The sequence below is a fragment of the Pseudophryne corroboree genome, chromosome 5, assembly GCF_028390025.1.
Source record: "Pseudophryne corroboree isolate aPseCor3 chromosome 5, aPseCor3.hap2, whole genome shotgun sequence".
Lineage (NCBI taxonomy): Eukaryota > Metazoa > Chordata > Amphibia > Anura > Myobatrachidae > Pseudophryne > Pseudophryne corroboree.
This window is the reverse complement of record NC_086448.1, coordinates 272,760,452-272,779,292: the sequence shown is the minus strand read 5'-3', so window position 1 is coordinate 272,779,292 and position 18,841 is coordinate 272,760,452. Positions and strand designations below refer to the sequence as shown.

The following is an 18,841-nucleotide window of genomic DNA, read 5'->3' as shown; positions in this document are numbered from 1 at the left end:
ACAGAGAGGGGGGGCACTAAATTTAGGCGCAATATATATATATATATATATATATATATATATATATATATATATATATTATAAAAAGCAGCTATAGGGGACATAACTCAGTTAGTCCTTGCATTATATAGCGCTCTGGTGTGTGCTGGCATACTCTCACTCTGTCCCCCCAAAGGGCTTTTGTGGGTCCTGTCCTCATTCGGAGCATTCCTTGTGTTGTGTGCGGTGTGTCGGTACGGCTGTGTCGACATGTTTGATGAGGATAATGATGTGGAGGCGGAGCAGATGCCTTTAGAAGGGATGTCACCCCCTGCGGGGCAGACACCTGAGTGGATGGGCTTATGGAAAGTAATGAGTGCACGTATAGACTCCTTATATAAGAAAATCGACGACATGCCAAATGTGGGACAGCCGACTTCTCAGCTCGTGCCTGCCCAGGCGTCGCATGGGTCGTCAGGGGCTCTAAAACGCCCGCTACCACAAGCAGACCCAGATGTTGACACTGATACTGACACCAGTGTCGACGACGATGAGTCTAACCTGATGCCTACTAAGGCCATTCACTGCATGATTGAGGCAATGAAAGAGGTGTTACACATTTCTGATATAAGTACAGGTACCACTAAAAAGGGTATTATGTTTGGAGAGAAAAAACTACCCGTAGTTTTTCCCCTATCAGATGAATTAAATGAAGTGTGTGAAGAAGCGTGGGCTTTCCCTGATAAAAAATTGGTAATTCCTAAGAAGGTACTAATGGCGTTCCCTTTCCCGCCAGAGGATAGGTCACGTTGGGAAACACCTCCTAGAGTGGATAAAGCGCTCACACGTTTGTCTAAAAAGGTGGCACTACCGTCTCCTGATACGGCCGCCCTCAAGGAACCTGCTGATAGAAAGCAGGAGGCGATCCTGAAGTCTGTATATACACACACAGGCATTATACTTAGGCCAGCTATTGCGTCAGCTTGGATGTGCAGTGCTGCCGCTGCGTGGTCAGATAAACTGTCAGAAAATATTGACACATTAGACAGAGACACGATCCTGTTAACCATAGACCATATAAAAGACTCAGTCTTATATATGAGAGATGCACAAAGGGAAATCTGCCGATTGGCATCTAAAGTAAGTGCATTGTCCATTTCTGCTAGGAGAGGCTTATGGACTCGCCAGTGGACAGGAGATGCAGATTCAAAAAAGCACATGGAAGTGTTACCATATAAGGGTGAGGAATTATTTGGGAATGGTCTCTCGGACCTAGTTTCCACAGCAACGTCTGGGAAGTCAGCATTTTTACCCCATGTCCCCTCACAGCCTAAGAAGGCGCCGTTTTATCAGGTTCCGTCCTTTCGGACCCAGAAAAACAGGCGTGGAAAAGGCGGGTCTTTTCTGTCCAGAGGCAGAGGTAGGGGAAAAAGGCTGCAACAAACAGCAGGTTCCCAGGAGCAAAAGTCCTCCCCCGCTTCTTCTTCCAAGTCCGCCGCATGACGGTGGGGCTCCACAGGCGGAGCCAGATACGGTGGGGGGCCGCCTCAAGAATTTCAGCGATCAGTGGGCTCGCTCACAGGTGGATCCCTGGATCCTTCAAATAGTATCTCAGGGGTACAAACTGGAATTCGAGGCGTCTCCACCCCACCGGTTCCTAAAATCTGCCTTGCCGATTGCTCCCTCAGACAGGGAGGCGGTGCTAGCGGCAATTCACAAGCTGTACTCCCAGCAGGTGATAATCAAGGTACCCCTACTTCAACAAGGCCGGGGTTACTATTCCACATTATTTGTGGTACCGAAACCGGACGGTTCGGTGAGACCCATTTTAAATTTGAAATCCTTAAACACATACATAAAAAAATTCAAGTTCAAGATGGAATCGCTCAGGGCGGTTATTGCGAGCCTGGACGAGGGGGATTACATGGTATCCCTGGACATCAATGATGCTTACTTGCATGTCCCCATTTACCATCCTCACCAGGAGTACCTCAGATTTGTGGTACAGGATTGCCATTACCAATTCCAGACGCTGCCGTTTGGACTGTCCACGGCACCGAGGGTATTTACCAAGGTTATGGCGGAAATGATGATACTCCTTCGAAAAAAGGGAGTTATAATTATCCCGTACTTGGACGATCTCCTAATAAAAGCGAGGTCCAAGGAACAGTTGTTGGTGGGAGTAGCACTATCTCAGGAGGTGCTGCACCAGCACGGCTGGATTCTGAATATCCCGAAGTCACAGCTGGTTCCGACGACACGGCTACTGTTCCTGGGTATGATTCTGGATACAGTCCAGAAAAAAGTGTTTCTCCCGGAGGAGAAAGCCAGGGAGTTGTCATCTCTAGTCAGAGACCTCCTGAAACCAAAACAGGTATCAGTGCATCGCTGCACGCGGGTCCTGGGAAAGATGGTGGCTTCTTACGAAGCAATTCCCTTCGGCAGGTTCCATGCCAGAATCTTTCAGTGGGACCTGTTGGACCAGTGGTCCGGATCGCATCTTCAGATGCATCGCTTGATAACCCTGTCTCCAAGAACCAGGGTGTCGCTACTGTGGTGGCTGCAGAGTGCCCATCTTCTAGAGGGCCGCAGGTTCGGCATACAGGACTGGGTCCTGGTGACCACGGATGCCAGCCTTCGAGGCTGGGGGGCAGTCACACAGGGAAGAAACTTCCAAGGACTATGGTCGAGTCAGGAGACTTCCCTTCACATAAATATTCTGGAACTAAGGGCCATCTACAATGCCCTAAGTCAAGCAAAATCCCTGCTCCTACACCAGCCGGTGCTGATCCAGTCAGACAACATCACGGCAGTCGCCCATGTAAATTGACAGGGCGGCACAAGAAGCAGGATGGCGATGGCGGAAGCCACAAGAATTCTCCAATGGGCGGAGAATCATGTACTAGCACTGTCAGCAGTGTTCATTCCGGGAGTGGACAACTGGGAAGCAGACTTCCTCAGCAGACACGACCTCCACCCGGGAGAGTGGGGACTTCATCCAGAAGTCTTCCAGATGCTGGTAAACTGTTGGGAAAAACCACAAGTGGACATGATGGCGTCCCGCCTCAACAAAAAGTTAAAAAGATATTGCGCCAGGTCCAGAGACCCTCAGGCGATAGCTGTGGACGCTCTAGTGACACCGTGGGTGTACCAGTCGGTTTATGTGTTCCCTCCTCTGCCTCTCATACCAAAGGTATTGAGAATAATAAGAAAGCGAGGAGTAAACACAATTCTCGTGGTTCCGGATTGGCCAAGACGAGCGTGGTACCCGGAACTTCAAGAGATGCTCTCAGAGGACCCGTGGCCTCTACCGCTCAGACAGGACCTGCTACAACAGGGGCCCTGTCTGTTCCAAGACTTACCGCGGCTGCGTTTGACGGCATGGCGGTTGAACACCGGATCCTAAAGGAAAAGGGTATTCCGGAAGAAGTCATTCCTACGCTTATTAAGGCCAGGAAAGATGTTACGGCAAAGCATTATCACCGCATATGGCGGAAATATGTTGCATGGTGCGAGGCCAAAAAGGCCCCAACAGAGGAATTTCAACTAGGTCGATTTCTGCATTTCCTGCAAGCAGGAGTGAATATGGGCCTAAAACTAGGCTCCATTAAAGTACAGATCTCGGCTCTGTCGATTTTCTTTCAAAAAGAACTAGCTTCAGTACCTGAAGTTCAGACATTTGTGAAAGGAGTGCTGCATATTCAGCCCCCATTTGTGCCTCCTGTGGCACCTTGGGATCTCAACGTGATGTTGAGTTTCTTAAAATCACATTGGTTTGAGCCACTAAAAACCGTGGATCTGAAATATCTCACGTGGAAAGTGGTCATGTTATTGGCCTTGGCTTCAGCCAGGCGAGTGTCAGAATTGGCGGCTTTATCATGTAAAAGCCCTTATCTGATTTTCCATATGGATAGGGCAGAATTGAGGACTCGTCCCCAGTTTCTCCCTAAGGTGGTGTCAGCGTTTCACCTGAACCAGCCTATTGTGGTGCCTGCGGCTACTAAGGATTTGGAGGACTCCAAGTTGCTAGACGTTGTCAGGGCCCTGAAAATATATGTTTCCAGGACGGCTGGAGTCAGAAAATCTGACTCGCTGTTTATCCTGTATGCACCCAACAAGCTGGGTGCTCCTGCTTCTAAGCAGTCTATTGCTCGCTGGATTTGTAGTACAATTCAGCTTGCACATTCTGTGGCAGGCATGCCACAGCCAAAATCTGTAAATGCCCATTCCACAAGGAAGGTGGGCTCATCTTGGGCGGCTGCCCGAGGGGTCTCGGCTTTACAACTTTGCCGAGCAGCTACTTGGTCAGGGGCAAACACATTTGCAAAATTCTACAAATTTGATACCCTGGCTGAGGAGGACCTGGAGTTCTCTCATTCGGTGCTACAGAGTCATCCGCACTCTCCCGCCTGTTTGGGAGCTTTGGTATAATCCCCATGGTCCTTACGGAGTTCCCAGCATCCACTAGGACGTTAGAGAAAATAAGAATTTACTCACCGGTAATTCTATTTCTCGTAGTCCGTAGTGGATGCTGGGCGCCCATCCCAAGTGCGGATTGTCTGCAATACTTGTAAATAGTTATTGTTCACTAAAGGGTTATTGTTGAGCCATCTGTTGAGAGGCTCAGTTGTTTTCATACTGTCAAACTGGATATAGTATCACGAGTTGTACGGTGTGATTGGTGTGGCTGGTAAGAGTCTTACCCGGGATTCTAAATCCTTCCTTATTATGTCTGCTCGTCCGGGCACGGTGTCCTAACTGAGGCTTGGAAGAGGGTCATAGTGGGAGGAGCCAGTGCACACCAGGTAGTCATAAATCTTTCTAGAGTGCCCAGCCTCCTTCGGAGCCCGCTATTCCCCATGGTCCTTACGGAGTTCCCAGCATCCACTACGGACTACGAGAAATAGAATTACCGGTGAGTAAATTCTTATTTTCTCTTAGTCCGTAGAGGATGCTGGGCGCCCATCCCAGTGCGTACTGTATCTGCAGTTATTGGTTGTGGTTTCACACAGGTTGTGTTACGGTTTTGTCAGCATAGTGCTGAAAATTCTTCATGCCGTTGGCTTGTGTTCTATTGAATGCCACGTTCTGCGGAATGCTTGAGGTGTGAGCTGGTAAGATGCACACCGTGGTTTAACAATAAATCCTTTTCCTCGAAATGGCCGTCTCCCTGGGCACAGTTTCCTTAAACTGGGGTCTGGAGGAGGGGCATAGAGGGAGGAGCCAGGTCACACCCTTTGAAAGTCTTAAAGTGCCCATGTTTCCTGCGGATCCCGTCTATACCCCATGGTTCTTGAAGTGACCCCAGCATCCTCTACGGACTAAGAGAAAAGGATTTACCGGTAGGTATTAAAATCCTATTTATTCATATCATTTTTTTTTACGTTTCCATAGATAATTCAGTCAGTCACCCAGGTTATCTGTAGAATCGTACTAGAAGTATTGTATCAGCAGAAATGTACAGTGGAATATGGTACAAGTTATGTCTGCCTGAGGTAAACAGCTGCGCCAGTTCTTGATCTCATTCTGTACAACTTCGGATGATGAACTCTTTCTCCTTAGTTTGACTAATAAAAGCCTATAGAGACACAAGATGATTATCTCTGCTAGCAGTGCTGTGCTGGTGAAAGACTATAATCAGAGACAAAACAGAAATGTCATTGTTGGAGCATTTCTTCCTTGGTGTGATTATCCACTCATAGTTATGGACCACAATGGGTCATTCTTTGTATTTCGTGCATACGTAGGCAGAATTCCTGACAGTCCTATGGGTAAAAATAAACATTCTCTGAAGTGTTGTTAAATTCATGATTAGCTGCAATAACTAAAGTGAGGCGGCTGATCATGACCCCTGACTTTTTAATACACTGTTGTGTGTTCTATCTTGGCTGCATTGTATAATATGTTTTGTTCACTGGTATTATTTCCTTCTCTTGCAGCATGTTTGGAGTGAAAGTGAAGACTGCTTGCCTTTCCTGCAGCTAGCTCAGGATTACATCTCCTCCTGTGGGAAGAAGACTCTACATGAAATCCTGGAGAAAGTCTTCAAGTCTTTTAGGCCAGTAAGTGCAATGCTTTTCTTAGCATGTGAAAGAGGAAATACATCAAGGGCACCGAAAGTTAGGCAGAGCCACGACCCATTCAGCAGACAACTCGCCATGTAAAATGAGCCCCCCGGTATTCCCAACAGGGTATGGTCACGTTGCCTGGTTTAGGGGGGCACTAGATCTGGCGGCCCTAAACTAAATATAAATTGAGCGTAGAGCCCATGAAGTATGTCACGTGTCGTGCGCTGGCTTGGTGGGTATATAAGGTGTGCGATAGGCTGTCTGCACACACATTGCTGTCATGGGTAAAAGGGGCAATTTATCAGAGTTGCAACAAGTGATGATTATTGGCTTTCGTGCCAAGGGTGGCAGTATTTCTGAAACAGCGCAGTTTGTGAATTGTTCACATGCTGCTGTGGTGAAGGTGTATTGTGACTGGACATATGGCACCATTGCAAATAACCGACGTGGAAACGGCGGAACACCACGTGCCATTGATGTGTGAGGTGAACGTCTGCTACAAAGGTGCGTGAGGGACGATTGGCACGATACAGTGGATCAGCTCACCGGCAAAATTAATTTTGGGGCTACCAGACGTCTCTAAAATGAAAGTTCTGCCCACCTAGCTGCTGCTTGTGCTGCACATGGTGGTTACTGTGGATATTAGCTGGTGGTCATAATAATGTAAATCAGCCGTGTATATGTGAGAGGAGAATGCATATGTGCCTTTATAAACACACCCATAACTTTGACTGATGTGTTAGACATAAGAGTTTTGGGAGTGATATAGCTTAAAGAATGAGTTTCATGGCTATACCAGTCAAAAAAGTATTGCAGAGTTCAAAATATTTTACAGCTCAGTAATATGAGCCATAGTTCAAACTGTATGAGTCATTTTGCCAAACATTGTGGGTGGTTTATTTAGGGACAATGCTGCCGTGCTACTATCAGCTATATATGAGCGCTCAAATATTATAGACCAGCAGCAGTGTTTCTTCCCTGAAACTTTTATAACCATTGATCACCCCCTCATAGTCTTAACTTTGTAACTAGGTAAGCCAATCCCGGGCCATTTTTTCAATCCCAGGTATCGGGATTGAAAAGGCTTTTAACTATGTGGCCGCCGCTCCGCACACCTAACTCCCCATATACCGGAGGCGGGCAGGTGGGGAACATCCTCTGCTCTCTCCTGGCGGCTCCCAGCGGTGTGTGATGGCGCAGTGTGACCTCTCAAGCTGCGCTGGGGAGACGGAAGAAGGAAGCCGGGCAGCGTCTGAGCGTCCTGTGGATGCTAAACGCTGATCCCTCAATCTGATTGAATCCCGGATGTTTTTGGCCCTAAATCCCGATTGTCCACCTTATTTGTAACATTTGAGAGGTCTATTCATGAAGCAGTGAAAAGAGTGGAGAAATTGCCCATGGCAACTAATCGGCTGCTCTGTACAATTGTATAGTATGCAAATTATAAATGTTACTTGAATGCTGATTGGTTGCCATGGGCAACCTCTCCACTGGCTCACATCTCCACCTTTTTCACTGCTTCATGGATAGACCCCTGAGAGCTTTCTCTACTTAAGGTGATATATTATTAGCAATTATCACGATCTGACATTTTCAAGACATTAAATGATTCCTCGTGAAACCTTTATGGGATATATTTAGTAAAGGTCAAGTGTAATCGATCTTAATCAATGTTGAGCTACTTGGGTTAAAACGCACGTTTTCTAACAGGTGAAAATAAATATATATAAATTTCTTTTTATATATATTTTTCTTTTAAATAATAGTAACTGTGTGATTTAGCCCTGGAAGTCCAACGTCAATTTTAATCGATCAAAATCGACCTTTAGTAAATAACTCTGCACCGAGGTACACTGGGATTCCACAGGTAATAACATTGGGGTGTAGAGATGGCTCTTTATCTGAGGCACAAACAGGCTAAAAGCTTTGACTGTTCCCAGGATGCACTGCTTCCTCTATAACTCCGCCTCTGTGCACAGGAGCTCAGTGTTAAAGTTGGTGCCTGCATAGCAGGTCACTAACAGGGGGTGCTGCATTAGGCAGCCCTGAAGAAAAGAAGAATAACGCTTTATTAAAGATCCTTCATGGGCCGCAGCACTTTTTATGTCCCTGGGACATACTGTGCTGTGGTTCCATCACCTCCCCACTACGGCGCAGTTTACTCCCGCAGCCTGGTTCCCGGGTACTTACAGTGGAGAAGCACTGGTATTCTGGCACACCGCCGCTGCACATGTCCAGGATCGCGTGGCTGCAGGACACGAAGAGGAGGTAAGTGGGTCCCCCAGGTGGTACCCGCCGGGCTAAATCATGATCCCGCGTGGTCTCCAGGAGATGGCCCGTGCGCCTGATGTGGTCACTGTACGGCTCAAGGACTCCACTATATCCACCAGGGCAGCCGGAGTGCAGGTCTGTTTTCTTGAAAAAACGTTTGATAAAGGCTCCATAAGTACTGGTGGTGAAGTCCAGAGTGAGGGGAAAAGGCGCTGACCTATAGCCCCTCCCCCAGCTCTGGGCGCCATCTTCCGCAGGTGTTCCCGTCCTGGTGCAGCTTTCACTTTCTCCCTCAACTCCCTGCTGAGACCAGGTGCCATTTCTACTTCAGGGCTACTCTCCACGGAATTGCTTGGCTGATGTCTCCTCTGTAAAGCCGCCTGTCACAGCGCCGTGCTTTTACAGTCACTTGAGTATTCTACATGTCGTTTAGACAGCGTTAGTTAAGAACAAGTGTAATTATAACAGAATAGGTGGTACAATTTTTCTGTGATATACATCCAGTATTACTGTGCATTGTTATATCTCTCTGCATATACATATCTATTGTCATATGTAATTTGCCTGTCCAGTGCAGTATTATCGTTATGCACATTATATCTGCATTGTGTTTGTGACTGAGTGTGCCTATAGCTGCTGTGTGTTTTCATTTAGTGTATCACACCCTTGCTATCACTATGGGGGTCATTCCGAGTTGATAGCACGCTGCAACTTTTTGCAGCCCGTGCGATCTACTAGACGCCGCCTATGGGGGAGTGGGTTTTTGCATAGCAAGGCTGCGATCGCTTGTGCACCCCTGCTATGCAAAAAAAGTTTTGTGTAGAACAAGACCAGGGTAAGAGTTACTTACCCGGTGCGATCAATCCAGCGTTGCAGGTCCTGGAATTGACGTCAGACATCCTCCCTCTGAACGCCTCGACACGTCTGCGTTTGGATCTCCACTCCCAGAAAACGGTGAGTTGATGCTCAGTTCCGCCTTCCTCCTGTCAGTCTTCTTGCGGTCTTCATCAGCGGCGGCGCTGCCTGGCGACGTGCAACGACGCGCCTGCGCAATGCGGCCGCCACGCCTGCGCAGTTCCGACCCGATCGCACTGCTGCAAAGAAGCACAGCGTGTGATCAACTCGGAATGACCCCCTATATTCTGTGCCCTGAGAGGATAAGTATGTCAGGGTCCACGATTTTTATACTAAATATAAATATAAATAATATATATATAAATAATATATATATAGCTACACAGTCTATACAGCTCAGTGTATACGCCTTGACAAAGGGGTTTAAGGACCCCGAAACGTTGGTTTCTCTAACGTCCTAGTGGATGCTGGGAACTCCGTAAGGACCATGGGGAATAGCGGGCTCCGAAGGAGGCTGGGCACTCTAGAAAGATCTTAGACTACCTGGTGTGCACTGGCTCCTCCCACTATGACCCTCCTCCAAGCCCCAGTTAGATTTAGTGCCCAGCCGAGGTTGGATGCACACTAGGGGCTCTCCTGAGCTCTTAGAAAGTTTTAGTCTTAGAATTTGTTTTTTTCAGTGAGACCTGCTGGCAACAGGCTCACTGCAGCGAGGGACTAAGGGGAGAAGAAGCGAACTCGCCTGCTTGCAGCCGGATTGGGCTTCTTAGGCTACTGGACACCATTAGCTCCAGAGGGATCGACCGCAGGCCCAGCCTTGATGTTCGGTCCCGGAGCCGCGCCGCCGTCCCCCTTACAGAGCCAGAAGCAGGAAGATGGTCCGGAAAATCGGCGGCATGAAGACATCCTGTCTTCACCAAGGTAGCGCACAGCACTGCAGCTGTGCGCCATTGCTCCTCATACACACTTCACACTCCGGTCACTGAGGGTGCAGGGCGCTGGGGGGGGGCGCCCTGAGGCAGCAATAAAAACACCTTGGCTGGCTAAAATACCTCAATATATAGCCCCTGGGGCTATATATGAGGTAAATACCCCTGCCAGAATCCCAAAAAAAGCGGGAGAATAGGCCGCGAAAAAGGGGCGGAGCCTATCTCCTCAGCACACTGGCGCCATTTTTCCCTCACAGCTCGGCTGGAAGGAAGCTCCCTGGCTCTCCCCTGCATTTCTACAGTACAGTAAGAGGGAAAAGAGAGGGGGGGCACTAAATTGGCACTGTATACAGTATAAGCAGCTATAAGGGACATAACTCAGTTAGTCCCTGTATATATATATAGCGCTCTGGTGTGTGCTGGCATACTCTTACTCTGTCCCCCCAAAGGGCTTTTGTGGGTCCTGTCCTCTATTTGAGCATTCCCTGTGTGTGTGGAGTGTGTCGGTACGGCTGTGTCGACATGTTTGAGGAGGATAATGATGTGGAGGGGGAGCAGATGCCTTTAGCAGAGATGTCACCCCCTGCGGGGCAGACACCTGAGTGGATGGTATTATGGCAAGAAATGAGTGCACGTATAGACTCCTTACATAAAAAATTTGCCGACATGCCGACTGTGGGACAGCCGAGTCTTCAGCTCGTGCCTGTCCAAGGGTCTCAAAAGTCATCAGGGGCTCTAAAACGCCCGTTATCTCAGGTGGCACAAGTAGATGTCGACACGGATACTGACGCCAGTGTCGACGACGATGAGTCAAATTTAATGCCCGTTAAGGCCATTCGCTGCATGATTGAGGCAATAAAAGAGGTGTTAAATATTTCTGATTTACATCCAGGTACCACAAAAAAGGGTATTATGTTTGGGGAGAAAAAACTACCTGTAGTTTCTCTGACGTCCTAAGTGGATGCTGGGGACTCCGTCAGGACCATGGGGAATAGCGGCTCCGCAGGAGACAGGGCACAAAACTAAAGCTTTAGGATCAGGTGGTGTGTACTGGCTCCTCCCCCTATGACCCACCTCCAAGCCTCAGTTAGGTTTTTGTGCCCGTCCGAGCAGGGTGCAATCTAGGTGGCTCTCTTAAGGAGCTGCTTAGAAAAAGTTTTTAGGTTTCTTATTTTCAGTGAGTCCTGCTGGCAACAGGCTCACTGCATCGAGGGACTTAGGGGAGATAAGTTCAACTCACCTGCGTGCAGGATGGATTGGCTTCTTAGGCTACTGGACACCATTAGCTCCAGAGGGAGTCGGAACACAGGTCTCACCCTGGGGTTCGTCCCGGAGCCGCGCCGCCGACCCCCCTTGCAGATGCTGAAGATTGAAGGTCCAGAAACCGGCGGCAGAAGGCTTTTCAGTCTTCATGAAGGTAGCGCACAGCACTGCAGCTGTGCGCCATTGTTGTCACACACTTCACACCAACGGTCACGGAGGGTGCAGGGCGTTGCTGGGGGCGCCCTGGGCAGCAATGTATAATACCTTATTCTGGCTAAAAATACATCACATATAGCCCCTGGAGGCTATATGGATGTATTTAACCCCTGCCAGGTCTCAGAAAAACGGGAGAAGAAGCCCGCCGAAAAGGGGGCGGGGCCTATTCTCCTCAGCACACAGCGCCATTTTCCCTCACAGAAATGCTGGTGGGAAGGCTCCCAGGCTCTCCCCTGCACTGCACTACAGAAACAGGGTTAAAATGAGAGGGGGGGGCACTTATTTGGCGATATGTATATATATATTAAAATGCTATAAGGGAAAAACACTTACATAAAGGTTGTCCCTGTATAATGTAGCGTTTTTGGTGTGTGCTGGCAAACTCTCCCTCTGTCTCCCCAAAGGGCTAGTGGGGTCCTGTCCTCTATCAGAGCATTCCCTGTGTGTGTGCTGTGTGTCGGTACTTGTGTGTCGACATGTATGAGGACGATGTTGGTGAGGAGGCGGAGCAATTGCTGGTAATGGTGATGTCACTCTCTAGGGAGTCGACACCGGAATGGATGGCTTATTTAAGGAATTACGTGATAATGTCAACACGCGGCAAGGTCGGTTGACGACATGAGACGGCCGGCAAACCAATTAGTACCTGTCCAGGCGTCTAAAACACCGTCAGGGGCGTTAAAACGTCCTTTTTACCTCAGTCGGTCGACACAGACACTGACTCCAGTGTCGACGGTGAAGAAACAAACGTATTTTCCTTTAGGGCCACACGTTACTTGTTAAGGGCAATGAAGGAGATGTTACATATTTCTGATACTACAAGTACCACAAAAAAGGGTATTATGTGGAGTGTGAAAAAACTACATGTGGTTTTTCCTGAATCAGATAAATTAAATGAAGTGTGTGATGATGCGTGGGTTTCCCACGATAGAAAATTATTGGCGGTATACCCTTTCCCGCCAGAAGTTTTGGCGCGTTGGGAAACGCACCTTAGGGTGGATAAGGCGCTCACACGCTTATAAAAACAAGTGGCGTTACCGTCTCCAGATACGGACGCCCTCAAGGAGCCAACTGATAGGAGGTTGGAAAATATCCTAAAAAGTATATACACACATACTGGTGTTATACTGCGACCAGCGATCGCCTCAGCCTGGATGGGCAGCGCTGGGGTGGCTTGGTCGGATTCCCTGACTGGAAATATTGATACCCTTGACAGGGACAGTATTTTATTGACTATAGAGCATTTAAAAGATGCATTTCTATATATGCGAAACTATTGCATCAAGAGTAAGTGCGATGTCCATATCTGCCAGACGATGTTTATGGACACGACAGTGGTCAGGTGATGCAGATTCCAAACGGCACATGGAAGTATTGCCGTATAAAGGGGAGGAGTTATTTGGGGTCGGTCCATCGGACCTGGTGGCCACGGCAACAGCTAGAAAATCCACCTTTTTTACCCCAAGTCACATCTCAGCAGAAAAAGACAGTCTTTTCAGCCTCAGTCCTTTCGTCCCCATAATATCTGCCCAGGGATAGAGGTAAGGGAAGAAGACTGCAGCAGGCAGCCCATTCCCAGGAACAGAAGCCTTCCACCGCTTCTGCCAAGTCCTCAGCATGACGCTGGGGCCGTACAAACAGGTGCGGTGGGGGGTCGTCTCAAGAGTTTCAGCACGCAGTGGGCTCACTCGCAAGTGGACCCCTGGATCCTACAAGTAGTATCCCAGGGGTACAGATTGGAAATTCGAGACGTCTCCCCCTCGCAAGTTCCTGAAGTTTGCTTTACCAACGTCTACCTCCGACAGGGAGGCAGTATTGGAAACAATTCACAAGCTGTATTCCCAGCAGGTGATAATCAAAGTACCCCTCCTACAACAAGTAAAGGGGTATTATTCCACACTATATTGTGGTACTGAAGCCAGACTGCTCGGTGAGACCTATTCTAAATGGAGTCACTCAGAGCAGTGATAGCGAACCACGAAGAAGGGGACTATATGGTGTCCCTGGACATCAAGGATGCTTACCTCCATGTCCAAATTTGCCCTTCTCACAAAGGGTACCTCAGGTTCGTGGTACAAAACTGTCACTATCAGTTTCAGACGCTGCTGTTTGGATTGTCCACGGCACCCCGGGTCTTTACCAAGGTAATGGCCGAAATGATGATTCTTCTTCGAAGAAAAGGCGTCTTAATTATCCCTTACTTGGACGATCTCCTGATAAGGGCAAGGTCCAGAGAACAGTTGGAGGTCTGAGTAGCACTATCTCAAGTAGTTCTACGACAGCACAGGTGGATTCTAAATATTCCAAAATCGCAGCTGTCTCCGACGACACGTCTGCTGTCCCTAGGGATGATTCTGGACACAGTCCAGAAAAAGGTGTTTCTCCCGGAGGAGAAAGCCAGGGAGTTATCCGAGCTAGTCAGGAACCTCCAAAAACCAGGAAAAGTGTCAGTGCATCATAGCACAAGGGTCCTGGGAAAAATGGTGGCTTCTTACGAAGCGATTCCATTCGGCAGATTTCACGCAAGAACTTTTCAGTGGGATCTGCTGGACAAATGGTCCGGATCGCATCTTCAGATGCATCAGCGGATAACCCTGTCTCCAAGGACAAGAGTGTCTCTTCTGTGGTGGCTGCAGAGTGCTCATCTACTAAAGGGCCACAGTTATGCATTCAGGACTGGGTCCTGGTGACCACGGATTCCAGCTTGAAAGGCTGGGGAGCAGTCACACAGGGAAAATATTTCCAGGGAGTGTGATCTCTCCGCATAAATATACTGGAGCTAAGAGCAATTTACAATACTCTAAGCTTAGCAAGACCTCTGCTTCAAGGTCAGCCGGTATTGATCCAGTGGGACAACATCACGGCAGTCGCCCACGTAAACAGACAGGGCGGCACAAGAAGCAGGAGGACAATGGCAGAAACTGCAAGGATTCTTCGCTGGGCGGAAAATCATGTGATAGCACTGTCAGCAGTTTTCATTCCGGGAGTGGACAACTGGGAAGCAGACTTCCTCAGCTCGACCTCCACCCGGGAGAGTGGGGACTTCATCGAGAAGTTTTTTCCACATGATTGTGCACCGTTGGGAAAGACCAAAGGTGGACATGATGGCGTCCCGCCTGAACAAAAAAACTGGACAGGTATTGCGCCAGGTCAAGAGACCCTCAGGCAATAGCTGTGGACGTTCTGGTAACACCAGGGGTGTACCAGTCGGTGTATGTGTTCCCTCCTCTGTTTCTCATACCAAAGGTACTGAGAATTATAAGACGTAGAGGAGTAAGAACTATACTCGTGGCTCCGGATGGGCCAAGAAGGACTTGGTACCCGGAACTTCAAGAGATGCTCACAGAGGACTCAGGGCCTCTGCCGATAAGAAGGGACTTGTTTCAGCAAGTACCATGTCTGTTCCAAGACTTACCGCGGCTGCGTTTGACGGCATGGCGGTTGAACGCCGGATCCTAAGGGAAAAAGGCATTCCGGAAGAGGTCATTCCTACCCTGGTCAAAGCCAGGAAGGAGGTGACCGCACAACATTATCACCACATGTGGCGAAAATATGTTGCGTGGTGTGAGGCCAGGAAGGCCCTACGAAGAAATTTCAACTCGGTCGATTCCTGCATTTCCTGCAAACAGGAGTGTCTATGGGCCTCAAATTGGGGTCCATTAAGGTTCAAATTTCGGCCCTGTCGATTTTCTTCCAGAAAGAATTGGCTTCAGTTCCTGAAGTCCAGAAATTTGACAAGGGAGTACTGCATATACAACCCCCTTTTGTGCCTCCAGTGGCACTGTGGGATCTCAACGTAGTCCTGGGATTCCTCAAATCACGTTGGTTTAAACCACTCAAATCTGTGGATTTGAAATATCTCACATGGGAAGTGACCATGATGTTGGCCCTGGCCTCGGCCAGGCGAGTGTCAGAATTGGCGGCTTTGTCTCACAAAAGCCCATATCTGATTGTCCATTCGGACAGGGCAGAGCTGCGGACTCGTCCCCAGTTTCTCCCTAAGTTGGTGTCAGCGTTTCATCTGAACCAGCTTATTGGGGTACCTGCGGCTACTAGAGACTTGGAGGACTCCAAGTTGCTAGATGTTGTCAGGGCCCTGAAAATATAGATTTCCAGGACGGCTGGAGTCAGGAAAACTGACTTGCTGTTATCCTGTATGCACCCAAAAAACTGGGTGCTCTTGCTTCTAAGCAGACGATTGCTAGTTGAATGTGTAGTACAATTCAGCTTGCACATTCTGTGGCAGGACTGCCACAGCCAAAATATATAAATGCCCATTCCACAAGGAAGGTGGGCTCATCTTGGGCGACTGCCCGAGGGGTCTCGGCTTTACAACTTTGCCGAGCTGCTACTTGGTCAGGGGCACACCCTGGCTGAGGAGGACCTGGAGTTCTCTCACTCGGTGCTGCAGAGTCATCCGCACTCTCCCGCCCGTTTGGGAGCTTTGGTATAATCCCCATGGTCCTGACGGAGTCCCCAGCATCCACTTAGGACGTCAGAGAAAATAAGATTTTACTTACCGATAAATCTATTTCTCGTAGTCCGTAGTGGATGCTGGGCGCCCATCCCAAGTGCGGATTGTCTGCAATACTTGTACATAGTTGTTGTTACGAAAAAATCGGGTTGTTATTGTTGTGAGCCGTCTGTTCAGAGGCTCCTACATTTGTCATACTGTTAACTGGGTTCAGATCACAAGTTATACGGTGTGATTGGTGTGGCTGGTATGAGTCTTACCCGGGATTCAATATCCTTCCTTATTGTGTACGCTCGTCCAGGCACAGTATCCTAACTGAGGCTTGGAGGAGGGTCATAGGGGGAGGAGCCAGTACACACCACCTGATCCTAAAGCTTTAGTTTTGTGCCCTGTCTCCTGCGGAGCCGCTATTCCCCATGGTCCTGACGGAGTCCCCAGCATCCACTACGGACTACGAGAAATAGATTTATCGGTAAGTAAAATCTTATTTTTTCCCCCGTCAGATGAATTAAATGAAGTGTGTGAAGAAGCGTGGGCTTCCCCTGATAAGAAATTGGTGATTCCTAAGAAATTACTAATGGCGTTCCCTTTCCCGCCAGAGGATAGGTTACGTTGGGAAACACCCCCGAGGGTGGATAAAGCGCTCACACGTTTGTCAAAAAAGGTGGCACTACCGTCCCAGGATACGGCCGCCCTTAAAGAACCTGCTGATAGAAGGCAGGAGGCGATCCTGAAGTCTGTATATACACACTCAGGCATTATACTTAGACCAGCGATTGCGTCAGCTTGGATGTGCAGTGCTGCCGCTGCATGGTCAGATAACCTGTCAGAAAATATTGACACACTAGACAGAGACACGATCCTGTTAACAATTGACCATATCAAAGACTCAGTCTTATACATGAGAGATGCACAGAGGGAAATCTGCCGGCTCGCATCTAAAGTAAGTGCACTATCTATCTCTGCTAGGAGATGCTTATGGACTCGCCAGTGGACTGGAGATGCAGATTCCAAAAGGCACATGGAAGTTTTGCCTTATAAAGGGGAGGAATTATTTGGGGATGGTCTCTCCGACCTAGTTTCCACAGCAACGTCTGGGAAGTCAGCATTTTTACCCCATGTCCCCTCACAGCCTAAGAAGGCGCCATTTTATCAGGTTCAGTCCTTTCGATCCCAGAAAAACAAGCGGGGAAAAGGAGGGTCTTTTCTGTCAAGAGGCAGAGGCAGGGGAAAAAGGCTGCAGCAAACAGCAGGTTCCCAGGAACAAAAGTCCTCCCCCGCTTCCTCTTCCAAGTCCGCCGCATGACGGTGGGGCTTCACAGGCGGAGCCAGGTACGGTGGGGGCCCGCCTCAGGAATTTCAGCGATCAGTGGGTTCGCTCACAGGTGGATCCCTGGATCCTTCAAATAGTATCTCAGGGATACAGGCTGGAATTCGAGGCGATTCCACCCCGCCGTTTCCTCAAATCCGCCTTGCCGATTGCTCCCTCAGACAGGGAGGCAGTGCTAGCGGCAATTCACAAGCTGTATTCCCAGCAGGTGATAATCAAGGTACCCCTACTTCAACAAGGCCGGGGTTACTATTCCACACTATTTGTGGTACCGAAACCGGACGGTTCGGTGAGACCCATTTTAAATTTGAAATCCTTGAACACATACATAAAAAAATTCAAGTTCAAGATGGAATCGCTCAGGGCGGTTATTGCAAGCCTGGACGAGGGGGATTACATGGTATCCCTGGACATCAAGGATGCTTACCTGCATGTCCCCATTTACAATTCTCACCAGGAGTACCTCAGATTTGTGGTACAGGATTGCCATTACCAATTCCAGACGCTGCTGTTTGGACTCTCCACGGCACCGAGGGTATTTACCAAGGTTATGGCGGAAATGATGATACTCCTTCGAAAAAAGGGAGTTTTAATTATCCCATACTTGGACGATCTCCTAATAAAGGCACGATCCAAGGAACAGTTGTTAGTGGGAGTAGCACTATCTCAGGAAGTGCTGAGCCAGCACGGTTGGATTCTGAATATCCCAAAGTCACAGCTGGTCCCCACGACACGTCTAATGTTCCTGGGAATGATTCTGGACACGGCCCAGAAAAAAGTGTTTCTCCCGGAGGAGAAAGCCAGGGAGTTGTCTTCTCTAGTCAGAGACCTCCTAAAACCAAAACAGGTATCGGTGCATCACTGCACGCGGGTCCTGGGAAAGATGGTAGCTTCTTACGAAGCAATTCCATTCGGCAGGTTCCATGCCAGAATCTTTCAGTGGGACCTGTTGGACAAGTGGTCCGGATCGCATCTTCAGATGCATCGTTTTATAAACCCTGTCTCCACGAACCAGGGTGTCTTTTCTGTGGTGGCTGCACAGTGCTCATCTTCTGGAGGGCCGCAGATTCGGCATACAGGACTGGGTCCTGGTGACCACGGATGCCAGCCTACGAGGCTGGGGGGCAGTCACAAAGGGAAGAAATTTCCAAGGACTATGGTCAAGTCAGGAGACTGCCCTTCACATAAATATTCTGGAACTAAGGGCCATTTACAATGCCCTAAGTCAAGCAAAATCCCTGCTCCTACACCAGCCGGTGCTGATCCAGTCAGACAACATCACGGCAGTCGCCCATGTGAATCGACAGGGCGGCACAAGAAGCAGGACGGCGATGGCAGAAGCCACAAAAATTCTCAGATGGGCGGAGAATCATGTACTAGCACTGTCAGCAGTGTTCATCCCGGGAGTGGACAACTGGGAAGCAGACTTTCTCAGCAGGCACGACCTCCACCCGGG

At 48.9% G+C, this 18,841-nt stretch overlaps 1 protein-coding gene across 1 annotated transcript in view; it reads left to right on the top strand.

The window, feature by feature from the left end:
• Positions 1-18,841, top strand: part of MTURN (maturin, neural progenitor differentiation regulator homolog) — a 173,140-nt gene that overhangs the window by 105,655 nt on the left and 48,644 nt on the right. Inside the window, exon 2 of the mRNA XM_063922341.1 lies at positions 5,919-6,041. Within this exon, the coding sequence (XP_063778411.1) occupies positions 5,919-6,041 (123 nt within the window). The remainder of the gene's footprint in view (positions 1-5,918; positions 6,042-18,841) is intronic.